The sequence below is a fragment of the Lissotriton helveticus genome, chromosome 8 (genome assembly GCF_964261635.1).
Source record: "Lissotriton helveticus chromosome 8, aLisHel1.1, whole genome shotgun sequence".
NCBI lineage: Eukaryota > Metazoa > Chordata > Amphibia > Caudata > Salamandridae > Lissotriton > Lissotriton helveticus.
The window spans coordinates 1152110783-1152137914 of NC_136069.1; the positions used below are offsets into that span (position 1 = coordinate 1152110783).

The following is a 27132-nucleotide window of genomic DNA, read 5'->3' on the forward strand; positions in this document are numbered from 1 at the left end:
TACCAAGTGGGTGAGCAGGGGTTATTAAGGAGTGTAATCCCCTTATCCTGACTTAGAAGTAAGTGTCCCTATTTGGACAAAGGTGAATACCATTGCCAACTAGAGACCCCCAGATCTAACAGTAACACATAAGGCAGGAAGGTGATCGTGTGGAGGAGCACAAGGAGGATGGAGGGAAGTTAGAGGTGGGGGGGGAAAGCAGAGCACAGGGGGAGGAAAAAAAAGAAGGCAGAGTGAAGAGATCCAAAAAGGCACACAAGGGTGAGAAAGTCAAAACCATGGCAATGAGTGAAAGGCAGATGGGTGAGATAGAAAAAGAGCAAAGAGGCGAATGGCAAAGGCATGAGGGAGAGTGAAAGCGCATGAGTGGTAGAGGAAGCAGGAGCCTCAATGCGAGGAGCCTAGTCCACCAGTGCCTCATTATTTCAGTGGACTGGTCTCAGATAAGTCATGGTAGCAAGGCCTGGGGACCTGCTTAATTCAGTTAGCAGTTGGAATATTTTGTTCTTTTTTAAGGCCAGTCCAGCTCCTGGAAGTTGAATCTGGTCGTTATGGGGTCCTTGGTGAGGGAGAGGATGAGCTGGGCGTCGTCGGCGTAGGATACAATGTTGAGTCTGTGATGTCGGGCAATAGGAGCCATGTTGATATTAAAGAGCGTGGGGCTGATGGATTATCCTTGGTGTAATCCACAGTTGTTCTCTGTGGGTTCAGAGAGGAAGGGTGGAAGATTCTTTGGATTCTGCCGGTGAGGAAGGAGCAGAGCCAGTCGAGGGCGGTCCCCTGTATACCAGCTTCGTGGAGTCTGGCTGTGAGTGTGCTGTGGGAGATGGTGTGGAATGCTGCAGAGGGGTCGAGTAGGATCCGGGCCGCGGTGTGTCCTTGGTCAAGGAGGCTGCGGATGTCGTCTGTGGAGGCGAGTAGATCGGTCTCAGGGCTGTGGCTGCTGCAGAATCCGCATTGGGAAGGTTTGAGGATGGAGTTCTCCTCGATGAATTTCGTTAGTTGGGCGTCGACTATCTTCTTGGTGACTTTGGGTAGGGGCCAGACTTCTGCGCATTTCCAGTTGTCGGGGAAAGTGCTGGTTTCGAAGGTGGCGTTGATGGTGCGTCGTAGCTCCTGTGCAATGGCGGTGGCTCTGTGGAAAATGTGCGGGGGCAGGGGTCTGTAGGGACCCTTGAGTTGATGCCTTTCATGGTTGATGCAGTGTCTTTAGTAGGGGCTGAGGTCCAGGAGGAGATGGCTGGCGTTGCTGAAGGAGGGAGTGGTTTCGGAGTCAGGTGTCTGGTTGTTGAAGTTGTCATAGAGGACCTTGATTTTCAGATGGAAGTAGGAGCCAAGCATGTTGCAGAGGTCTTGGAAGGCAGTGATGTCCGTGGTTTTGCTGGGGGGGTTTGGTGAATTCCTGGATGATGCTGAAGAGTTCCTTTGAGTTCCTGGAGTTGGCAAGGATCTTGTTCTGGATGAAAGTACTTTTGGTGGATCTTATGCGTTGGTGGTATTCTGTCATGGCTTTCTTGTAGGTGGTGTGATCTTCTGAGGATTTGCTGTTTCTCCAGTTCTTCTCGAGACCTCTGCAGGTGCGTCTGGATTTTTGGAGGTCAGTGGTAAACCAGGTGGCCTTTCTCGGGTGCTGTCTGTCGGGGTTGTGCAGGGGCAGGTGCCAGTCTGTGCAGTTGGTGAGCCATCTGTGAAGTTCTTTGGCTGCGAGGTTTGCATCTGTAGAGGTGGAGTGGGCATCACGGTTGAAGGTGGAGTTTAGTTGCTCCAGTTCTTTCGTGGGGGCGGGGGTGGCGGTTTGGGGGCGGTAGGTTTGTTGACGTGGAAGTGTACGTAGTGATCGTTTGTCCAGGGCATTGCCTGGTGTGGCTGAAGTGGATGTTACCTTCGGCGAAGATGGAGTAGAGGGTGTATCCTGCCTTGTGGGTTGGGGTGGTGATGAGTTGTTTCAGTCCGAGGTTATCCAGGAGGGTGGCGAAGTTTGGGTCGCTGAGGTTGTCGAGGTGGAAGTTGAGGTCTCTGATGAGTAAGAAGACCATGGAGGCGGGGGCTGCGATGAGGTCGGCGATGGTAGTAGTGAACGCGGTTCGAGGTCCAGGAGGCCTGTAGGGGAGGGTGCCTCGTAGGGTTGTTATGGGACTGGTCTGGATCTGGAAATGGAGGTATTCGGTGGTGGGCAGTCTGACGCTCGAGGTGGTGAGTCGGAGGGAGCTCTTGTGTGCGATGGCAAGACCTCTTCCTGGCCGATTGGGGCGGACCTTCCTCTGGATCTTGTAGCTGTCTGGGATGGCGGTGGCGATGTCGGGGCGTAGGTGGAGTTGGTCCAAGTTTCTGTGAAGAAGGCGATGTCTGGCTTGAGGGGGTGCTGGCGTCAGATGGGGGGACTGCGGCCATGGGGGCGCGGAGGGTGGAGAATGTTTGACGGCAGGATAACTGGCTGTGGGTGGTGGTCGGCGTGGACAGCTGGCAGTTAATGTTCCTTCCGGGGTTAAGTACGAGCAGGGCAGCTGAGTCGTAGCTGTGGGTGGTCGGAGATCCAGGGCCTCTGGCGCTGTTCGGGTCGTGGACTGGTGCCGATGGGCTTGCCTTTGGTGCGCCAGCGGCGTAACATCCATTAAATAGGGAGAAAAGTGCCGTTGGGAGGTGGGGAGCGGGAACGGGGGAGAGGGCGCGGGGGAGCAGCAGCAGGAAAGAGTGCGGCCAATTGGGCACAGAGGACGCGCACAAGGGCCGCAGACATACCAACAAGCAAAAGGGCGAAATTACAGGTTCAACAGAAAAACACAGATAATAGGCAGACCCCCCAGGATATAGCGGCATAAATTGTCAAATTTAGCGGCACAAAAAAGGAAATTTAGCAGCATTATTGCGGCACTGTATTTTATTCGTAATCATTCCTTTTCAGCCTTAAATCAATGTAAACTGATTCAGCAGGGTATTCCACTGTGAAACTGGCATGTTTAACGTGTCTGTGGCTCTACGGAAGCACAGTCTCAATCTGTACCTCTTGAGAGGGGGCCGTATTTCTCCCTGGGGTGTTCTAGCACCCATGTATAAACCCCTGCCAGGGCACCGCTGCCTCCTGGACCCGTCTGTTTTAAAAAACAGTAATTTCAATCACCTTTTTAACATTGAAAATATATTGATAATACAAATATGACCCATAGAGGACGTCCTGCTTAGCTGCTGGAGCACTAGATTTACTAGGAAGTAATGCAGCGAATTGGTGAGTGGACAAAATACCAGGAAATTCATTTAAAAAACAATCCTCTTTTCTGGTCTAAAAGTCATGTGTGACAACGTCTGTGTGCAAACCTGCTGCCATCTTTACAAATGTTGCTCCATCTGAGTAATTTGGGCAGGGGACTAGGGTTGTTTAAATCACTGCAATGCGTTTGTTGCTGTGTTAACCCCTTTGGATCTGTACCCCCAAGGAGGCAGACTAACTGCATCTACAGTTTTGCAGCGTGAATCTTTCTGGATTCACTATGCTGTGCATTATTCCGCGGTCTTGTGGTTGGGTCCGGATTCGTAGTCTTTTCTCTGTTTTTTTTTTTTTTTTTCGTAGCCCAGGTGGGCGTCGGCGTCACACCCCCTTAGGTGTATTTCCGGTGACGTCGGCATGCTTCCTGCGGAAGCTCCCACTCTTGGGCGCCATCTTCAGATTCTTTTTTTCCGCGGTCGGGTCTGGATCGTTCCCGTTTGGGCTCCAGACATTTTTGGAGAAAGAAGAAAGAAAATACAGAAAAGACGAGGAGAAGTCATCTGAAGACTCCAGGGGACTTCATCGACGAACAGTCAGCAAGGAGAAGGCGTTTTTCATCGAGATCCTCGACGACCGTCGACGAACACGCGACCAGGGAGGCCCTGGACGCTCGATGATGGACAACACGCCGTTCAAGTTCTGCCGTAACTGCCACCACAAGTATGCGCAGAAGGACCAGCACCCGGTATGCAACCTTTGCCTACCGGTGAACCACGAAAGCGGAGACTGCAACGCCTGTTCCGCCTTTGCCCCGAAGACCCTTCGTGTGAGAGAGAGGCAGAGGGTAGCCCACGCCATCCTGCAGGGGAAGGCCCCGACTCCGTCCCTCTACGAGCTGGGGATGTCCTCCGAGGAAGAAGACAACGCTGCCGCAGAAGACGACAGCTACACGGTCGTAGAGACCGATTACACGAAGACTTCTGACAAGGTAGGAGACTCTTCGGCCCCCAAGAACCCGAGAGACTCTGAGTCTAGAAAAATCGAGGGCAAGACCCCGAAAGCGCCGACGCCAAAAAAGGCGGCGTCCGCGACTACTCCCAGGCCCAGCGGATCCTCCGAGAAGCAGTCCCCGGCGCCGAGAGCTGCTGATCAGCAGAAAACGTCGAAAATCGTCCCCGAAAAGGATCGATCGACGCCGAGGGAGAAAGACCCAAAACTGACGACGACGACGACCAGAGACCCAAAATCCGGTTAGACGTCAAACTTCGACACCGAAAGGCACGGCGCAGAGCCATCCGCCGAAAAGAACGGCCGACCCATCCGACGCGGAACACGCGGCCGAGATGGAGAAGAAGAGAAGGCGCCTCGAGGCCGAAATGGAGAACATCATACAGCGGAAGAAAGATTTCGACGCAAAGATGAAAGCCTTCACGATCCCTCACAAGACCAAGCCACCGGTGGTGGAGGCGGTCGAGGAGGAAGAAGAGATCGCCGAAGTCGCCGAGGAACAAGACCAGGACGTCGAGGTGGTCGACGACCAGGAGGAGTACGAGAATCCCTACGATAGTTACAACTATGGGGAGGAAGAGGAAAGCAGGACGGACACAGAGTCGGCACCCTTTGTCCTACAGGAGGTAGATTACATAGATGTCGACACCGACAGCCCGGAGGAGGTGGTCGACACTTACCCCTCGAGGCCCTCGCCGCCGGACGACATCGGGGCCTACAACTCGGTGATACAATCTGCCTCAGCAGCTTTCAAGCTCAAGCTCGACGAAGAGAAGCAGAAAGCAGACTTCCTTCTAGAGACATTGCTCCCAACACAAACGAGGAGCCAGTTCCTTCCAATGCTCGAAAGCGTCTTGGCTCAGGGGAAGGAAGCATTCAGGGAACCCGCAACATGCAAGGCAGTAACTCCCAGAACTGAGAAGAAGTACAAACATTCCACAAAGGACCCGGCCTACATTCAGGGCACGGTCTCCGCAGACTCCATTATCACGGCCACAGCAAGAAGGAGGGGTAACGTACCCACTACCTCGGGTCCGCCACCGGATAAGGAGAGCAAAAGGATGGATCTGGTGGGCAGAAGGATCAAACGGAATGCCGCGACCCACTGGCGCATGGCTAATTCCAACGCCCTGATAAACAGGCACATGTACCAGATCATGGAAGGGCTGGGGCAGTTGGTGAAGGACCTGCCCCAGGATGCCAGGCAGAAGGCCGAAAAGCTGGTTGAAGAGGGAAAAAACGCGGCAAATTCTTGCCTTAAGACGGCCCTGGATGGGGCAGACACCGCCAGCAGGCTCATGATGATGGGTGTCACGGAAAGGAGGCACGCCTGGCTCAGGATCTCAGGTTTCAAGCCGGAGGTGCAACACAGCATCCTGAACACACCGTTCAACGGCAACACGCTTTTCGGAACAACAGTTGATGAAACGCTCAGTCAACTGAAAAAAAAAAACGAAACGGCAGGATCCATGGGAGCATGGCAGTTCAGAGGGAACAAGAGGGGCACCCCGTCACGGAGGCCCGGCGGGAGAGGCGGAAACCAGCCAGGTACATCACACGAGGCTTTCCAGCAAACGCACCAGGCAGACTCGCAGGCTCAGCATGGTCAGCAGAAGCAGTCCTGGCAGTACCAACAAAGAGGCCAGTCCTTTCGAGGGAGAAATGGACGGGGACAAAATAAAAGAGGGGGGCAGCAGCCCACCTCTAAGTGACTTCAAAAAACTACGTGTGCCCGCACACAGAAAAGATCCCAAGAGGCAGCACGTACAGAGGGGTCAGGACAAAATAGACACCTACGACCACATAACACCAGTGGGAGGAAGATTAAGATTTTACCTCCGAGAGTGGAGAGAAATCACATCAGACAAATGGATCCTCAACATTATCCAATTCGGATACTGCATAGAGTTGGAGGGGAGGCCAACAAGCAGAAAACCAAAAAGAAAAACACTAGCAAGCAAGCAGCTGCAGTGTCTTCAGGAGGAGGCAAAGGAACTCCTGCGGAAGCAGGCCATAGAACGGGTACCCTTCAAGGAAAGAAACACAGGAATATACTCAACGTACTTCCTGGTACCAAAGGTAGACGAGTCAATGAGACCCATTCTGGACTTACGGTTCCTGAACAAATTCATAAGAACGCAAAAATTCAAAATGACCTCCCTGCAAGAGGTGCTCCCACAATTGCAGACCGGGGACTTCATGGTCACAAAAGACCTCAAAGACGCCTACCTGCACATCCCAATGAACAGAAAGCACAAACACATGCTCAGGTTCACCATTGGAGACAGCCACTACCAGTTCACGACACTGGCCTTCGGACTAAAATCAGCACCAAGAGTTTTCACAAAGTGCCTCGCAGCAGTCGCAGCGCACCTACGAAGGCAAGGGATACACGTATACCCTTACCTGGACGACTGGCTGGTGAAAGCAAACTCATACCAGAAATGCAAGCAGCACGCACATGCAGTAACGAGCACGCTCATAAGCCTGGGGTTCTCCATCCATTGGAAGAAATCATCAATGGAACCGGAACAAGTCAAGATCTTCCTGGGAGCACAGATCAACACCTTACAGGGCAAGGTGTTCCGCAGCGAGAAGAGGGCAAGGGCGCTGGTGAAGGAAACTCGCCTCTACCGGAAGGGACAAGCTCGGACAGTGAGGACTGCGAGCAAGATCATGGGCATGATGGCATGATGGCATGATGGCATCATGCATCCACCTGGTACCAAATGTACGACTCCACATGAGACCCATTCAAGAATGGCTACAGGAGCAATGGTCACAAGCTACAGGCGGTTGGGAGGATCTAGTGGTTGTAGCGCACGCAGTGCAGAAGGAGATGGCATGGTGGACCATGGAGAACATAACAAGGGGAAAGCCTCTAACGCCCCCAACGCCAACAGTGACCATCACCACAGACGCATCCCTGAAGGGATGGGGCGCTCACATGGAGGAACTCAAGGTGAGGGGACTGTGGACGCCAACAGATACGGCAAAGCACATCAATTACCTAGAACTGAAGACAATCTTCCTTGCACTGAAAGCCTTTCAAACAAGACTGTACAAACACAAGGTGTTGATACAAACAGACAACACCACTGCGATGTTCTACATCAACAAGCACGGGGCACACAGTCAGCCCCGCTTTCAACGCTGGCGCAGGAGATATGGAGATGGGCCATCCCTCTCAAGATAGAACTGCTAGCCATACACCTACCAGGGAAGGACAACATACAAGCCGATTGGCTCAGCAGGCAGACATCGGCATCCCACGAGTGGGAGCTCAATGCTCAGGAGACAAGGTACCTGTTCGACAGGTGGGGGACACCATCGGTGGACCTGTTTGCCACACGCCAGAATGCAAAATGCCAAAGCTTCGCATCCAGGCAGCCCGAGGAGGGGTCACTGGGGAATGCCCTATGGATAGATTGGTCAAGGACATTTGCTTACGCCTTTCCCCCGATACCACTGATGCACAGAGTGCTGAGCAAGTGCAGAGCGAGCAACATGACGCTGATACTGGTCGCACCACAGTGGGCGAGGCAGACATGGTACTCGCAGATCATGGAGATGACACAGGGTGCACCCCACAGATTCAGCAGGAGGAAAGACCTACTCTCCATGCAGAACGGAGAGGTACTACATCCAGAGCCAGAGAGCATGAGCCTAGTAGCGTGGCTCCTGAGGACATAGAGTTCGCACATTTGAGACTGCCAGAAAGCACCCTGAGGGTCCTTCGGGAGGCACGAAGGCCCAGCACTCGGAAGTGCTACGTTGCGAAATGGAAAAGATTCACAATATGGTGCAGACAGGAAAGACTTCACAATAAAATGAAGAGGGACTCCACAGTGCTAAGGTACCTGACGCACTTGCTGGAGAAGAACCTTAGCTCATCCTCTTTAAGAGTTCACTTGGCAGCGATAGTCGCCTACACAAGGGGAGAAACGTGCAGGAGCTTCTTCACATCACAGGTTCCTGGAAGGAGCGAAAAGGATCGCACCACCCAAGCGGGTGCCGCCACCTGCATGAAACTTGAACACAGTCCTAACGGAACTCATGAAAGAGCCCTTTGAACCACTTCACAAGGCCTCCCTAAAGATGCTAACTATGAAAACAGCCTTCCTGGTTGCAATAACGTCCTTGCGCAGAGTAAGCGAGCTTCAAGCGCTGACGCTACAAGAACCCTACATACAAATACACAATGATAGGGTTGTGATGATGACTGACCCACACTTCATGCCGAAGGTGGTATCCAAATTTCACATGAACCAGTCTATACAGATACCGAGTTTTTTCCAAAAACCAACTACTAGCGCAGAGCGAGCTCTGCACACCCTGGACGCCAGAAGGGCAGTCATGCACTACATTGAGAGGACGAAGGGACACAGGAAAACAAAACAGTTCTTTGTGTCATTCGCAAACAGCTTCATGGGGAAAGCAGTAACCAAAAAGACGATTGCACGATGGATCGCACAGACAATTCAACTCTGCCTCAAGCGTGCAGGTCAAGAGCTGGCAGAGGGGACACGTGCCCACTCCACTAGGAAGAAGGGCGCTACAATAGCCTTCCTGGCTAACACACCCATAGAGGACATATGCCTGGCGGCAACATGGGCTTTGGTACACACGTTCACGAAGCACTACTGTGTGGACATACAAATGAACAAGGAAGCTCAAGTTGGACAGAAGGTGCTACAGCACATATTCAACACCCAACGCTCATCTTCCACCCAGCCGCCACAGAGATGAGAAACCGCTACAAAATCTATGCACAGCATAGTGAATCCAGAAAGATTCACGCTGCAAAACGAATAGTTTTCTTACCTGTCGGTGTAGTTTTGCAGCTTGAAGATCTTTCTGGATTCACTAGCGAACCCACCCACCTACGCCAGAAAGATGAGGCTGGAGAGAGAAGAGGTGGTTAACAAAAGAAAGGACTTTTAAAGTACAAAGCGGTAAAATACCAACTAAATAGAACATTGCCATTACTTCGGAAACGGAAAAAAAAAAAACACGAAAAAAAAGAACCCGAAGATGGCGCCCAAGAGTGGGAGCTTCCGCAGGAAGCATGCCGACGTCACCGGAAATACACCCAAGGGGGTGTGACGCCGACGCCCACCTGGGCTACGAAAAAAAAAAAAACAGAGAAAAGACTACGAATCCGGACCCAACCACAAGACCGCGGAATAATGCACAGCATAGTGAATCCAGAAAGATCTTCAAGCTGCAAAACTACACCGACAGGTAAGAACACTATTCGTTTTCAGCTCAATGCTGTTTTCCCTGCTACTGACCCTGCCCAGCTCCCTCCCATCTTCTCAAAGAATACCGTACTGCCTGGCCAATGCTCCATCCATCTACCACCTGCAGCGCCTCCGATCGACCTATACTTACGGTGGGTCAAGCCCCTGCACCCTTGGTGTCCATCTGAACGCGGAGAGGCTAAGTAAGGGTGACTTTACTGTTGGGCCTCTTGGACCCCTCCTACTTTCGCCCGTTAACTGAACTGCTGCACTCCAAACACACACTAATCTCAGGCACTCCTACTGCTGATCGGATGCACCATCCATCTGCCAGCGCCCCCCACCCCCGTGTCAGGGGCCCTAGGAGCCTATATGCATACAGCGGATCAAGTGCCTCTCCCTGCCATGATCCCTGCTGCTTGGTGTGCTTCCCTATTACATCGATCATTTGTAAAGCAGTTACTTGAAAAACACTTACTCACTGTGCAAGGCGAGAGTGGCGCAGCCAGCGATTAGGTACGGCCCGCCTCGTGGCCACAACGAATTCCTTGGCAAACATCATCTGGACTCCAGGCATGAATGACTCTCCGCAATTAATAATGAGGGTTCCATCGGCCGCCGTGGTCCGCGGTCAGCTCCGGGCAGTATCTGTATTTTCATTTCGTTTTTTTTTTTTATTTACCACGTCGAGTTGAGCTCTGCCTGCCATTACCAGTGCAAACTCCGTCCCACAACCACCCGCTTACGACAGCGCTCTCAGTCCCCAGGCTGCTAAATTCAACTTTACTGCCTCAGTGTGGAGTGGTCTGCTGACGGCGGCGGTAAGGATTATGAGCAATATTGCCTCTTCATTAAGATTTTACAGACAAAAGAAAATATGATTACTTTGGCAACATTGTTGGCACTTATGCGCTTTTGTTGTTCTTTGGTATATGTAAGAATAACAGACAGATCTTGGACAGGCGGAAGCAGGTATTGGGCGGCTGCACGTAGTGACGTATGCGCGCACAGCCTATTATCCGGCATTGTTTGTTTTTCAGACACTTTGGCAAATATTGCGGCGATAATTATAAATATCGCGGCCATCGCGCTAGTCAGCCGATTTCGTGATTTTTTCGTGAATCGCGAAATGCTGGAGGGTCTGAACAATGCAAAAGAAAGACAGACAGAGACATAACAGGCACAACACGAAGACAGACAACAGTGGAACAGCATACCTTCCCTGGAGCCCTTCCTCTTCCCTACATTGCAAACGTTTCTACGACTGTGCCCCACCTCCTTTTTGGGGAAAAACGAACGTGCAGCACCTGTGCAGAAGCCACTTAACACAATAACTGGCACAATAGAGGATTACTTGTGATTTCTTCTCTGTGTGTTTACTGTTTTACTGGAGGAAAGCTCTGTAAGACATTGTCCGACCACAGCAGCCATATTATATGGTTACCTCTGTCTGTGGCATGAAGAGGTCGTACCCATCACAATTCTTTAAGGCCCACCCAGAACCTTTGTTTTGAAACTAAGATATCGCCATTATTACTCTACAGACAAACACATAACCCAAGAGGATTGTCATGTAGACCCTCTTTCACTGTTGACGGCTACCCACAGGATACGAATATATGCTTTCTTTCACTTTGGCCACCCATCTGCTGTATACTTGTATATAAACCTCATGACCCTAAACGGTACACCTTGTGACCCTAAACAGGAAATATTCAACAGTAATCACCCTTGGACGTTAAAGTTATGTTTCAAAATATGCCTTCTTTTGGAAATGACCTTTTTTGCGGGGTTACCCAACATTTTTTGCCTTCCTCCCTCTCTGTTTTTAACTTTGTTTTGGCTGGATTTAGGACTCTGTCCAGTTTTTCTGTACTGACCAGTGCTAGAGTGCATGTGCTCAGTGTCTAAAATGTAATGGCATTTGGGTTCTCCATGATTGGCATTTTTGATGTACTGATGCCTGGTAGAGTGCATCAGAAGTGCCCTGGGCCTGTAAATTAAATGCTGCTAGTGGGAGCTGCGGGTGTGCCATTCAGAGGGATACTTTGTAACTATCGGAGAGCCTAAAGTGATTCAAACACTACCGAGGCCTCTGTCCTGGCTCCTCACCATCAAAGAATACAGATAGACTGCCTGTTTGCGTGGAGCTAGATTAAATTTTTACCCCCATGCTGGCTGTGTTCAGCGGAAGTTAAGGAGTAGATCATTTCCCTGCCGATGAGGAGCCATCTGGTCTTAGTTTTTAACATGATTTATTTCCCAGCTCTCTCACTGATTGATGGTCGTGTCCAGGTTGCTCCCCTTACGTTCATTCACCCGGTCTTGAAGACCCGCTATTGAGGCTCAGATTTGCCCCCAAGCCACCCCCTTCCCCCCCCCACCCCTTTGCCAGGTCGACCCTTTGTAAAGCCTGGATTGTACATTTGGTCCCACAAAGGTACATTTGTGATTGAAACTAATGTCTCTGCTCAAAGAGATCATACTTGTGTACCTATAATAATTGTTACAGGCTATTTAAAAAAAATAATAATGATGTGTAGTGGGTCTATTTCCCTTTTCTTTCTTTGTCTAAATTTCGTCCACGGCGAACACTCTCTTTGCACCTTGTCACAAATTCTTTTGGAGCAACTGGTATTTGTAAATAGTGCGCTTATACTGAATTTTCAATACAGTTCAAAATTCATACATTTAAGTGTATTTATTTGTGCATGATGAAAATGTATATAGCTGTGTGCACTATTCCGTATATTCTTTACCCACCCCTATCTCGAGCTAGATGAGTGGAGGCCATGCTAATGGCACCAGAATAGACTAATTAAATTTTCCTTTCCTTTATTCTATCGGATTGGACCATTGTTTTCTGTACCACTAGTTGTGCCACCTACAGGAGTAGCCCTTTAAAACCTGTCTCAGGCCTACCCCTGCAGAGTCTGTGGGTGCAGTTTATTTTTTGATTTCAAACTCTTTCATTGAATTTTCGGAAGGCAAAAAGAACATAAGTACAGTGGTAAAAGAAATTAATACAAACTGGTTCAGTACCATGCACCGGAATGTAGGGTTACAGCAAGATGGGAGGGGGATCAGGCTGTTCAGTCATCATATCAGGGTTAAAGTGCAATATTAATACTCCTAGCAAATGCAATCTTAGGTTATGATGCAACCTTAGACACACATAGCACATGTTTGGTTGTGCGCATATCAAACAGTTTAATTGTGAGCAGTACGTCTAGATTAGTCTGTTAACCAATATACCTGAACAATGTCTACTCTTAGAGAGTATGTAAACATCATTTGCTTTGTTTGCATAACATGTGGTTGCAGGGTAGTTGTATATGACATTGTGTGACTTGCACTGCGGCGGAGCAAACTGTCCGCAATATATAAGGGAGCTAGGATGGGTGTAGCGTTGTTACACCTATCAGGCTTAAGCTTAGGTAGGCAACCTAAATGTAAGAGGAGGTAGCTAGGATTAGGGTAGAATTAAATCAGTATACACAAAAAGAAGCCACCCTGAATGAATGTCTGATTTTAAGGTGGAAAAAAGCGCTCTACGCCTCCTTCTTGTGGGGTGCTGGGCATATAAAAAAAATATGAAGTACTGTCCTCGCACACCACCAGGTGTCATGCTTCATCATCGGCAGTCCTCTCTCTCTAAAAAACACGTTTGATAGAGAGCGGGCCTTCACCTGGAGACAGGGAGGCACATTCATTATGGGTAGCTTCTTTTTGTATGTACTTGTCTTACTTGGAGGACAGCTCACCCTGAATACCCTGTAGCCTCTTGTTCCCTTGCCTTGAAATAACTAGGGTTTAGTGTGTGTATAAGTATTAAATCGGTGCCATTGCATATTCATCTTGCCTAATCATGGTGGCTCAAAGTTGAAAGAAGTGGTATCAAATAAGACCCACATCGGTCTGGAAAGGAAGCGCCATGGGGAGAACTGAAGTGCTGTATTATCAGCTCATCTCAGAAAGGTAAGCCATTCTTGCCACATACGAAACAATACACCCTTGAAGTTTTTCCAGTTGTTTAGTATCAGCTTACAGGCTAGTGTAAGCATGAGATCCAGTAAGCAGCTGTCATTTTCGTTTTTTAGGTCTTGCATAGCGTTGCAGCGCAAAATGCTGCTTGCTTTGCGAGGCATGCAGTATACAGTATAGCAGGGGGAAGTTTCGCCCACTTTCCAGCCATAATTTTGATTGGCTTCAATCACAAATTCTGCATTGTGATTGATTTTTGGCGTGTTAGTCCCACCTCCTGACGGCCATGCCGTCATTTTTGTTCTTCCGAGACTATCAGCCGCTTTACTTAAAAATCAGTTTTGTTTCCCTGCCTTTCCCCGTTCGCTCCAGCAGTCTGTAACTTCTTGGACCACAACCACCTCCCCACCCCTCCTGTTCATGCCTTCTTTCATGCCCGCACTTCCGTTTAAAATGCAATAGGTCTCGCGTCAATACGAGTCCTATTGCATTTGTAAATTCTTGTTTCCTCCTGTGATTGGCTGAGTGAATCCGCACTCTATTTTGCCTGACCTGTCCAGTCTCTAGTTTTTGTCCTAACTCACAGGGCTCCATTACCCAGAAGCAGAAGCGCTGCTGTGAGAAGGGTCAATGTCAGTAGTAGCAGTAGCGATCCAAGCCGGAAGAGTTTGCGCGCATAGACCCCGGACGCAAGCTTTGAGCAGCACACCGAAATAAGCGAGCCAGCTGCAGGGGAGCCCCACACCGTGCCCATCCAAGGCTCGCACTGCTCCGGGGGGTGGCTACTCTGCACTACCGTCATGCACAGCACCTGAGCCTCCAAAACCTATACTTCCTTTTTTTACGACCTCGTGGTGTGCGAGATCTGCATGTTGTTACTTTCCTATTGCCCCTTTAACTCTATTCTCTCTGCATTCGCTGCCCAAGAACTGCGCCTGCGGCACCATGTTCACGCAAATGGCCTCAGAAATGCGAGACTAGAATTAAGAGAACGTGCAGCCAGGCAAGAACGGGGCTACCTTGGGCGCCGCCAGCGGACACGTTGTGCTGGGTGTGTTGCTGAATAACCGCGTGGCCAGGGTGCAGTATCAAAGGAGCAGCTGGCAGCAGCCCCAACAGGTCAGTATCAGTACTTCCTTGATTAAGGGATCCTGTCTAGGTTGTACGACCCCACTTTGACCCCACTCCTGAGCTGTCTATTCAACCCTCTGCATATTATCAGCACAGCCGCAGAACATTACCTGTACAGCTCCTGATCTGTCTGTGCAGCCCCTCTGTGTAACCAGCACATCCATATTATATCACATGTACAACTCCTGAGATATGCAGCCCCTCTCCATTACCAGCACAACTGCAGAATAGCAGTATAGCTCCTGATCTGTGTTTGTGCCGCCCCTCTGCATAATCAGCACAGCCGTAATATATCACCATCCAGTGTGAGAATATATTTTTTTGTCAGTGTAAGCAGCATATCACGCTGCATAAAAAAGTCAGCTTTGTCAATACTTATAAGGTACCAAAGGTGAGACTGATTTGCTTGTTATTTAAGGGGTCTAGGGAGCCTGAAATTATTATATACGCAAATTCTCTAGTGGGAATAATCTTGAAGATGCACTTAATTCAATTGAAGATCTCATCTCAGTAAGTTTGCAGGATGGGGCAATAGAATAGCATATGAGCTAAGTTACCTTCATGTCGGTCACAGTTCCAGCAGTTGGGATTTTGGATAAGACCGGTCTTCCAGAGTCAAGAAGGTCCAATATTCTCTTGATAATCATAATCATGTATTTTGTTGGAGCGTGCGCTAGTAAAATTTTATTTGTGAAAGGGGTTTTGTTTATAGTTCCCCAATCAACCGAAATATTACTTGAGTTCAGCTCCATTTCAGCTCGTTTTGGGAGAGGCTCTATACAAGATTAAGCTGGAGGAGTTTGTAAATTCTGGATTCAACGTGTCTTGTATTGGATAGGAGGCCTAACAAGGTTTGATAGAAAAAGTTCAGAGAATGAGCATTTGTGGTCTGTACTCCCAATTTTTATAAATCTAAGTTGTCTAAACTTAATCTTCTCTGTACTATGGAGAAAGGTTGAGGTAAATCCCTTCAAAGTCTATTTGATAAGGTTGATGCCCTTCTCTGACCAGTTTGGCCAGGATATTAAGAAACCGTCAATCTTGAGTTTGGGGATGTGCCATAAGGGGACCAGATTAGAGTTCTGTATCTGTATCTTAACTTGAGATTTGACGTCTGAATGTAAGACTGAATTTTTTGTGTTCTGTATGATGTCTTTGGAGTGTGAGAGGAGTGCATTGGCAGAAGGGCTGCAAGGGGGATATTATTTATGAGCTATTTTTCCACGTCTACCCATGGTGGTGTATATTCTGGGTTATTGAAAAAACAGTTTGTTCCTTGTTTACAGAGGTAAGCTGTTTGGTCATTTCTAAATATGATTACACTTAGGCCCCCATTATCTTTGGCCATTCTTAGCTTTTTAAGTGAGATTCTTGGCTTCTTACCCTGCCAGACAAAGTTATTGAAAATGTTCTCTATCTTTTTAGGTCGCGGCCTAGTGTACACTGCGCAGCAGTGTTTGAGCAGCCAGAGTCCTTTTGGCAGGGTTTTCGAAACGGACCTGGAAATTCCACACGCTCGTGCGTGTGGATTTCCATTTACGGCCTGCTATTGGCCGTTCACTGCTTGCTATTTTGTAAAGTAGAGACCAATAGGCCAGAGTCGGGCGCGTAATTCCGCCCCTGGACTATTGGTGTCTATTACGCGCATTTCTGGCATATGCTTTCAATTATGGCGCCCACACACGGGCGCGATAATTGAAAGCATATGTTTTGCCATGGCACGTGCGTGCAGCATTGGCGCTGTCTCAGCTTCTAAGACATATTGCTTTCGGTTTCATCATTGCTCCGGGGGACCTGCTGGACTGCAGCCACCTGGATGTTACCGAGCTGCCCTCCCCGCTGCCTTCCTGGGCTGTTAGTATGTAAGTACCGAGGGAGCTCTGTCTGCGTGTCCATGGCACTGCCGCAAGACAACCCTTACCAAACAACCAGCCTCCTCAATAACTCCACATGACTTCTGAACACTGCCTCGCTGCATCTCCTGCCATGCGGCACGTTATCGTTGCAGCACCCCTGGTATCCCGCAGCCTCCCAGCCTCCTGTGGCATGCGAGACCCTGCGTACCCATCCACCAGACATCAGTGCACGCTTTCACCAGGCACACACACCACCAGCCATCAGTGCCCGCTTTCACCAGGCACACACACCACCAGCCTTCAGTGCACGCTTCCACCAGGCACACACACCACCAGTGCACAATTTCTACAGGCACACACACCACCAGCCATCAGTGCACACATCAATTGTTAACGTATCCACAATTAACTATTGTAGCAATCTCAGTATGGCGCACTTTGCTTTTAAACATATTCATCTAAAGGGCAGCATCACACCATTGCTACAAAAATAAATACACATTTTTTTGGCCTACAATTTATAGACTTTTGTTGCATTTGGTCTTGCAATATTTAGCAATGCCAATAGCTCAAACTTAATTAACCCGAGACCTATTGCATTGTAAATGCTTGTTTATGAAGTCTTCAGAAAGAGTCATGGATAACATGCAGATAAGGTAGTTAACCAATGATGCTATCATCATTTCCAAAGTCTCCGCCCTTCCCCACCAGGATAGGAACTTTGGGGACCACCCTTCAAGCCTCTTGAATTTATCAAGTAAGGATTTTTTGTTAGATTGTAGGGTGGTAATTAGATCGTTGGTAAATTCTAGTCCTAAATATTTAGTACAACCTTGTTTCCACACCAGCCCGAGGCCTCGAGAATCTGTGTTACCTAGATTATTAAGAAGTTTGACTTCAAAGTTTGTCCTTTTTAAGAGTATAAGCAGAGACTTGGGAAAACTCTTTGATGACATTAAGGTCTGTATGGCGGAGGTGGCGTTTTCAGAGATGATCAGTATATCATCCGCATAAGTGGCTATTTTGATTGTGGTACTGCCGAATGTGATGCCAGGGATGTCCTGGTCCTCCCTCAGGTGTTGAAGAAAAGGCTCCAGGACTAGTAGGAATAGTGGAGGTGAGCGGGGGCAACCTTGCCTGCTACCTTGTTTTTGATCCAGTGAAGATGAGATGATGCCTCCAGCTCTATCTAACTTTAGCCCTTGGTTTGTGGTAAAGAGCCATGATCATCTGTATAAGGTTATCGCCTAGGTTAAATCTCTCTAAGACCAAGGGTAAATACCTCCAATAAACTCTATTGAACGCTTTCTCTGCGTCTAAAGTTATCGCTACAGTAGGGGATTTTACTAGTTTTACTTTTTCTCTGGCATGACAAAGTAATCTAGTGTTGTCGCTAGACAGTCTCTGTTTTGAGAAGCCTACTTGGGAGGGATGAATGAGTTTGGAGATGTATTGTTGTATGTGTGAGGATAGTATTATGGCATAAATCTTGCAGTCCAAGTTTATCAGTGAAACTGGTCTGTAGTTCTTTGGGAAGTGGGGGTCTTTGCCATCCTTGGGTATTACTTTTATAATGGTTTAATCCAGGGTACCGGTAATCTGACCGGTTGTAGCAAAGTGTGAGTAGAGGTGAATGTCTGGTAGGATTTAGCATTGTAGCCATCAGGGCCTGGAGCTTTACCAGCTTTGTTTGATTCATATAATCTAATGCTCTTTTGCTTGCTGACCCAGATGCTTGCTCTAGTACTAACAATTTTGTTGTATTCATATTTTTTATTTACTACTTATATTTTGTTTAGCATACTGTTGTCATTACTAGAAATGTGGTGTATTTCTAGGTCTATGATGTCTTTTTCCAGATCTGAGTTTAGTGTTGGCATTTCTGTTTATCTTAGTTATTATTTTGAGTATATTGGTGGGGAGGTGTCAATGATGGAGAGGGTGATTTCAGATCACTCTTGATTTGATTGTAGTTTGATCTACTTTACTTAAAGAGTTGCCGGAGATTAACATGTAGTCAATACGTGAGTAGGACTTACGGGGAAAAGAGTAGAATGTGTAGTCCCTTTCTGTAGGATTCTGAGTTCTCCAGGCATCAATCAAGTTAAATTTAGTGCAGTTTTTAAGGGCTTTGTGGGATTTAGTAGAGTGGAATGGAAAATGCAAGTTCCTGTCCAATAGGGGTCTAGTTGTGAGTTAAGGTCCCCAGCTAGTATGAGTGCCATGTTACGTTCAAGGGTATCCTTCTTTACCGACCTCCTGGCCTCAGAGGTGATTTTTTTAGAGTCCATTGGAGCCATACTAGAGGAGGGACTCTGCTCCAACTCTTTTACAGTAATGGGGGGTTTTAATTTTCATCTTGAGGATCACAAAGACCTGGATACTAAGAGGTTGCGACAAGGGATGGGTAGGGGAATCTTAAACAGCTGGTAGAAGGCTCCACCCATGTAGCAGGACACACTCTTGATGGGATTTATTCCAAACTGACCTACACAGAGGTGCTGCCACTCCCTTGGACAGATCACTCCGCCATTCTATTTGAATTGTCAGAGCTAACTTATCTTCAATGCAGATCAGAGCCCAAGGAAAAGATAGCTACGAGGGCCTGGAAAGACATCAATAGCACAGAGCTAGGAAACCTACTCAACGCAACAGCCCAGAGCTTTCCCTCTAGAGTTGACAATTCTACTGTTGCCTACACAGAATGGATAGATGCTGCATGCGGTAAAATTGTGGACTCCCAAGCGGGCCCATCCATCATCCCCCTGGTATTCAGAAGAATTAAGAAAGCAAAAACACGCTTGTAAACAGCTCGAGCGAGCTTGGAGAAAAGGCTACAATAGGATTGATAAAGTGGTGTATAAATAAAGTCTCACACTTTATAAAAAAAATGCTCATTGATACTAAAAGGGTGTATTTTCGGAGCAGATCAATTAGGCAAAATCCTCCTCTAAAGAACTTTTTAAAACACTAGTTAAACTCACTGCCCTCAATAAGTCTAAAATACAGAGCAGTCCTGAATTATGTGAAAGTCTTGCCACCTTTTTTTAGCAAAAGGTGGAAGCCATCTTTTCCTCCTTTACGCATACACGGAAAGATGATACTGAGGTATCAGCAGAGCGTGGCTTTTTGGAGACAAAATACCATTGATACTAGATGGCTTCACACCATGAGAGACACAAGAATTTGGGTGTATTATATGGTCTGGCTTTGGGACCTAATTGTGGGATACACTCACCTTTGCTCTACCCGGGTAGCTGTGGCTTCGAGCTGCAAGGCTTGACAAAGGAACTTAATGTAAAGCATTTAACATTATCAGACCATGGAATAAGAAAGTCACTCAACACGAAAAAAATCAGATACCAGTTTATAAAAATAGAGTGAACTTGTATGAATTTTTTGCAACCTTGATGACCAAAATCCACAGGAGTGTTCCATAGATACATAATATTTTACTAAATAAATACTTTTAAATGCAGCACAAACAAGCATTAATCAACCATTGTTTTCAAACTTTTGACAAGTTTGAAAGAGTTAGTTTGGCAACTCCCGTCCTGGCTTGGGCAACCAAATCTGACTGGATGAAGGTCTACGGGGCCAGAGAGGATACTTTGAACAGTTACCTGGTCATGGCTATAATGGAGTGGCCCTGATGCGCAAGGATGCTACGTTTGAAGTGTGATCCAAGGGAGGTGCCTTTGTGGGGTGTCCTTGGTCCACAGGTGTTGTTGGGTATCTTTGGCCACAGATGTTTGGGTCCCACAAAGTCCTCTTGGTTGTTTTCGCTGGCCTGCCAATGCTGAGCTACTGGCTTCCTTGCGCCGCTGATGAGGTGAACACTTTTGTCAGGGGCTGGTGTCCCTCTTGAGTGATGAATCTGGACTCTGATGACACACCTGGATCCACGGATAGCTTGCAACTTTTAAATCGGTCACTTTGTGCTCCTGTCAGCAGGTAGTAGCAAATCCTCTGCAGTGGCTACCAGCTGGTCAGTTTGGGCTTCTACATCTCTTGTGTCCCTGGAGCTGGTTCCAGGGGATTAGCCAACTGATCCTTGGAGTCACTCTTTTGATCTGGAGATGCTCATCAACTTTTCCCTGAGCCAAGACATAGTCCAAACGTTACTAGCCCAAGGTGCAGTATGTGAGTCCTTCCAACAGTGCAGCATCTCTTCGTGCAGTTTCAAGGGCAGCAGGGCAGTTCTTTGGTCCTTTCTTCAAATCCAACATGTATGGGAGGAGCAGAGTGCCATATTCATCCCAGCAAAGTGCTTTGAGGAGACCACGCTGTCAGTAGCCAATGAGCTACTGGATCCCCTCCATTCTTGTGCGTGTTTCCTGGAATGTGTGGCACCTGGCTATCCCAGAGTGTACTATTCTAGTCACTCTCAAAATGTCGGGACCCCTCTTCGGTTGTCAGGGGCTTTGTAGCCTACTCTAGAGGTATAGCTACCTAAGGCCTATATACCCATGGAAAAAACGGTGCGGGGACAGGTTTTACCCCTTTCTATCCCTGCCTCCAATTTGTCTACATGAACAAAAGGCAGCCTGCCAGGCAGAGTTGTCTCTAGTGCCCTCCAATGGCGGCTTGCCCTTTGAAGCTCGCCTTTTGGACTAACACCTTGAGTAGCCTCCCTGGAAGAGCAGGTCACACCTCACTCTGTGGCAACTGCCTTTGTTCCGAAAGCCTGGGAGTTGTTCACACGTCTCCCCTGGTGGGAAGAAAGCAGTCCGATCTGTGTGAGGATGGGTGAATGTGCCTACAAAGGATTCTTTTCTCTACTTATTTTCATGTTTGAGCAATCAGTGGTAAGCTCTACACAGTAGCTTACGGATAGTTATTTCCAAAGCTGAATTACTTATTTCAACGTGAACAAATCTGAAAGAAAACACTTCAAGCGGGTGTATGCTTTTCAAAACGTAAGTTTATATCGCAACACATTTTAGACTGATAATTGCTAAAAAAAAATGAAAATAAGTAGAGAAAAGAATCCTTTGTAGGCACATTCACCCGTCCATACATCTATTACCCAAGCCTCCAAAGTTCTATTGGGTTTCCCACTTTTCTTTTTACTAGATTTGTGTGAGGCCACTAGACCAGCTGGGGCACAGAGTGGCTAGTTTCTAAAAGTTGGTTAAATTTATTAGTGCCATTAACTTCGACCTAAGCATCAGGTCGGATTTAATGCCACAATTAATTTGATACCTTACAGTATCCAGTTAGATAGTGTCATTCAAAAGTTAGCCAGACTGGGATGCCGATTGGTAACACTGTGTTAGCCAGAGGGGCTACTAACTTTCTTCCGCAAAACAACAACTTTAACTGTTTTGCTGCTAAGACGTGTATAAAATATGTCTTACTTAACAATGTATAGCTCCCTGCCATAGGGCTCCATAGATCTTTCTTAGGGGAGAATTACATGTTGAGTTCAGGGATAACGTGGCTTTGCCTTTGGTGTGGAATGGCAAAGTCAAGCTAGCAGTGTAATCACTTCCAGTCTGCAGTGGTAGGCTGGAAGCCATTTTGTCGTTTGTCACACTCTGGGTGGCAGAAACAGTGCTGTAGCCCTGAGTGGACACTGTCTTGCATACCCTGGGTACCTAAAACGAGATACTAATGAGTAATTCAGCACTTGCCAATTTGGTATAGCCAATTCGACATATACTTTGTAAGGGGTCAGAACACTAGCACTGAGGGTGGTTAGCAGGTCTCAGTGCACTTTGAGTCGAAAAACCAGCAGCATCAGTCCAACAATATGGGGGTGAACATGCATTTCCTTTCATATGCCCAAGACTTTGTTTCATGAAAAGGTCAGATGAGTTTTTCACCAAAAGAAACAAGCTTTGGACATTTGAACGCTCATGGCAAACACAAAAATGTAATTACTTTTTGTACTAAAGTTAACCTGTGAAAATATAAACTAGATAATCCCTACAAAAGCACAAAATTAGCAGTTCTCTCAACACACTGAAAGAACTATTTCAAATCCTCAAAGTTAATACTAAAACACCAAATGATCGCCTTTCTACACATTTTGATCCCAATAGAACAAATTTCATTACTTTACACTAAAACAATTGCAAACATCACAGAATGAATATCTTTCCCTTACCATATCCAAATAGTTAATGAACTTTCACAGATTTGTGTGAAGACTGGATCTAAGTTTGAGGTTATTTTATAAGAATGCCCGACAAAAGTTAAAAAAATTTGAGACCCACATTCCATCATGATTATATCATCCCAGCTACAATAATTAAAAACAACTTTCAATACTCAAGCAAAGTCTGGGGAATACTAATCTTTTCCTCCGTGCCTTGGGAACTATTTCCTGATACTCTGAAACAGGGAAAATGACACCCCTCTTTAATTATGCCATGGCTGATCACATTGCACTAATATCAGATGAATCATCAACTTACCTTCGTTGTAGAAAGTGATTAAAAAATGTTCTGCCAACCAAATTAATATTTAGATAAGAACAAAATACTTGCCACCTCCCAATCTGGATTTGACAAAGGATTTAGCACTGAAACTAATACATTAAAATTGCTAGATGACATTAATTCCATCATTAACAAAGTTGATGTTTATCCTGGTTATTCTGGGTACATAAAGGAAAGCATTTAACACTACTTGGTGCCAAAGACTTATCTTCTTGAACACCAGATGAACTTTAAAATAATGGTTCTCATCATTGGTGGCTGACTAACCACAACTAGTCCAGTTAGGCAACCCAAATGTTCCCCCAACCTCCTTACCCTGTGGTGTAACCCAAGGTTCTATCCAAGTTTCCTACACTTAGTCTAGTTGGAACCTAAAGTCTGTCTGCAAATTATGTTTGAGGACGTTCTCACAATCCAACAATATTCAGTTCATACCCAACTCTTTCTAACAACTCATAACTTAATGTCATCTGCACTCTGAAAAATTGTTTAATAAAGCTCCAAAGCTGAATCGCATTAAACATTTTGAGATTAAACACTTTGAGATTAAACACTGACAAAAATTAATTAATCATCCTGCATAGGCAAGACGACATTAAAGTTGGCTGAACCACAGTTAGTTGAATCCCTAACTTCTGCTTCTGAAGCAGAATCTTTGGGATATGGCTAGATACTCTTTAAAGCATGGTCTTGCACATAGGTCATAATGCAGAATTAGCTAGAATGATTGCACATTGCTCAGAAGAAGAACAAATCCAATACTATCCTCTCCAGACTTCAGGCATATTATCCAAACTCAGATCGTCTCCTGCATCGATTATGGGAATGACACCTTGATAGCATTGACTAAATCCACATTTGAACCTTTTAAAGCCTTTCTCCATGATACAAGCCACCCCCCCGTCCTTAAGATTATTCTCCTCCCTGCAAATACACTGGTAAAAAAAACAGTAACAATTGACATCAGACCCATCCTTCAACAGCTTCATTGGTTTGCCCTTGAGTGGAGAATTGCCTTTTAATATGACCTCCATTATCTTTAAAGCACTCCAAAGGCAACCACCATAAAGCACTCCAAATGCAACCACCAGAATTCCTTTATCACTCATTGAAAGCCTCCGGTGTTTGTAAAATCCCTGAAGCAAAGACACTATCAGACTTGTGGGGAAAAAAATCAATAGTCACATCACTGCAACTCATTCTGCCTCTGCAGTCTTCTCCATAGGGAACTCCGGGTGCATAGTGGCTTTTAATCCAGTCCTCAAGGAAACTAAAATCATACCTGTTTAAATGTCATATGGGCTGGTAATTCACGATCAATACAGCAGTTCATGCTTCTCTTTGCACTCTACCAGTCATCGACTTATTTTCTCTTTTTTTCTTAATGTTTTCATGTTGTTCTACTACCAACTCTCTTTGTCTCCTCTGCCCACTTTTGTTACCAGTACTCTAACTCACTCTCCACCACATAACTACGTTTACTGTTCTGATTCCATCTAATTTTTTCACACTGTCATTGTGTTTTTATCCAACCTTGCTTGCTCTTCCCTCTCCCTTTTTCCTTCTCTTTCCATCTTCAATCCAACCATTCTGCTTTCCTCCCGTTTTCCACTCGTCCTATCCTTTCCTATCCCTTTCTTCTTTTCACTCTCCCCAATGCTATATTCATATTGTTGAGTGGATGTTTCTAGGTTGTTTTAGTCCATCACTAGCTCCAGTCCTTTATGTGTCCCTGCTTACTCAAAGTGGGTTGATGTTGTCATCCATGCTTCCAGAGAAGATTGAGATCTCTAAAGTTGCTCTCTGTATAATGTGCTGCACTTTGTAAAAATGTAATTAAATCTGAAGGTGAACTACTCGCAATTAGTTACCAAAGCTGATATGTGCGCACTACTGGTTTCACACCATTTGATAGTCTTAAAAATCGACTGTGATTAGCTCTGACCTGCTTATTGGGCTGCCTTGTTCCTGCTAATAGACCTTCCTATTGTTCTCTGCCAGCGAAGCATTTCAGATGATCTGTGAGGCCCGAAATTGGTACTTGTTTTTATGGTCCTTTGGCTTTCAGACTTGTCTGTTTTATAATATTTCAGATATGCTTTTGCTTATTGCATTACTTGTTTAAAATATTTAATTGTATTTACATTAGCCCATAGATCCGATCACTACAGGTGAGGGTAATTCTTAATGTGTGAACTTAATTTTTTTTTCTAGTGCTTGAACAAGATAAACCACCAGTGATCATTTATCCCAGTGATGAAAAGCTGTATGTAAAGATTGGTAAGTAGCTTGACCGCAATTTCACCAAATAAATACTCACGATGTGAGAAAATAATGCAATACCAATTCAAGTGGTAGTTAATACAGTTGTACTAATTTGCTTGATTTGTTTGTTTTGTATCCCTAATACGATTGAATTTGGGTGGATCTTTAGTGTGTGTGCTGAAATACTGGTAACACTTTGTCTCCTTACAATGGTGGGGAGCAAATGAAGATCCAAGGATGAGATTTATTTTGGAAAAACATCAAATACACGTTAGTAGTTATCCTCAATTTAGAGATGCATCCCGCTTGAACATATGAATTTAAGGGGGTGAACGTAAAAATAGCTGCACCTAAAATTGAGTAACTGGAGGGCATGAAGAAATCTTAACAGACATGGGGATCTTTACATATAATTAAAGCTTGTGAAATTGAAGTCTTCCAAGTTACATAAAGAACTCCGATTTGATACATACGCCCCCATTATCTTTTAGGATAGAATGGGAGATATTTTGTAACATCTTACAAGTATAACTTCCCATTGGGACAAGATGGAGAAATAAAGTTTAGGCTTTCTGAACTCAAAATTTAATAACACATCTTTTACTAAAGATGGTTTTCAAATTGGGTGTTTGAAAATGCCACTTTTAGAAAGTAGACATTTTGTTGCTTAACCATTCTGTATTCCTCTGCCTGTTTGTGGATTGACTGTCTGGTTTTGGAGTGACATGGGCTGGGTATGTGCATGCACTCTAGACAGCTACTAGGGGGTTGACTTGTACCTGGCCTTTCCTGAATGACTCAAAGCTGAGTTGAATGGAGCTTGGCTGCATTTAGAGTAGTGGGAGGAGATATCCTTGCACCTGAATAGGGTCTGGCTCCCTTGCACAAGGCTGTCTCCACCCCCTGTGGTCATACTGCACCAGTGAGGACAGAACTGGTTTGGACTCAGCTGAGAGACCCTTGCACAAAGAGAAAAATGAGAAAAAGGGGCATAAGTAGTAGACCTTAACCCCCAGAGATGTACATCGCTTCTGGGCTCCAGAGGAACCTTTGCTAGTGAGAAGAGCTGAATAGCCATGAGGAGAAGTGCTGCCCCTTTGCAGTGTGGGGTTGGCCTGCAGTTGCTGTTTCTGCCACAGAAAGGACAAGGACTGGAGCTTTGCTGTGAACCTGCTTGAAGAAGAATCTCCAAGGGCCTGTGTGTGTGTGTGTGTGCTGGCCCCCTCTTTGGAATTCTCAGTGACACAAGACTTCATCCCCAGCTCCCCTGAACTCTGCTGCTGAGCGTTCTGACCTGCCAGGAGGTGCCTATTTCGGGTTTGGGCCTCTGGAGGTTGTTCCTGTTGTTGGGAGCTGGATGAAACCTGAAGAATTGAGCAAACCGATGCATCTCCCTTCTTGTGGCTGTTTTTCCAGATGCACGTAAGCCGTGCGAGAAGAATCTCCAAACACTGCTGTGCCGCTGCAGAGACGACACAGCGCCTGTCAAGGCTGCAAGAACCGACTCATCGTGGGATCGCGACTGAAGAAACCAACGCAGCACCGCTTGCCGCCGCTGCATCGATCGCCAGCACAGCCTGGATTTCCACACATCGCACCTGTGCAGCAAGTTTGCCAAGCGCATTACATCCGCGGACCAGCAGCGTCTTGGAGTCAATGCATCATTTCTCCCCACAGTCCGGATTCGATGCATCACTTCTCCTGCTTGCAGCAGGACTGTCACATTGCCTCCCCAAGGACTCAGGAACTGATGCATTTCTTTGTATCTCAATGCTTCCCTTCTGCGGCTGTTTGGCCTTGTGAATTTTGACGCATCTACAGGCACTTTGTGTAGAATCATGCATCCGTAGTTTTCTATGGACCAAGTTGCTTGAAACCTTTGAAAAGTCAGTCTTATTCCATGTGTGTTGGATTTTTGTCGTTTTGGTCTTGTTGAGTTTAGATAAAGATACGTAATTTTTCCTAAAATGGTGTGGTGTCCTTTTTTTGTGTTATCA

At 46.6% G+C, this 27132-nt stretch overlaps 1 protein-coding gene across 2 annotated transcripts in view; it reads left to right on the forward strand.

Moving 5' to 3' along the window:
* Nucleotides 1-27132, forward strand: part of LOC144773177 (interleukin-1 receptor type 1-like) — a 134666-nt gene that overhangs the window by 78342 nt on the left and 29192 nt on the right. For both annotated transcript variants that reach the window (XM_078658049.1, XM_078658050.1), the window contains exon 7: nucleotides 25085-25150. In XM_078658049.1, the coding sequence (XP_078514175.1) occupies nucleotides 25085-25150 (66 nt within the window). The remainder of the gene's footprint in view (nucleotides 1-25084; nucleotides 25151-27132) is intronic.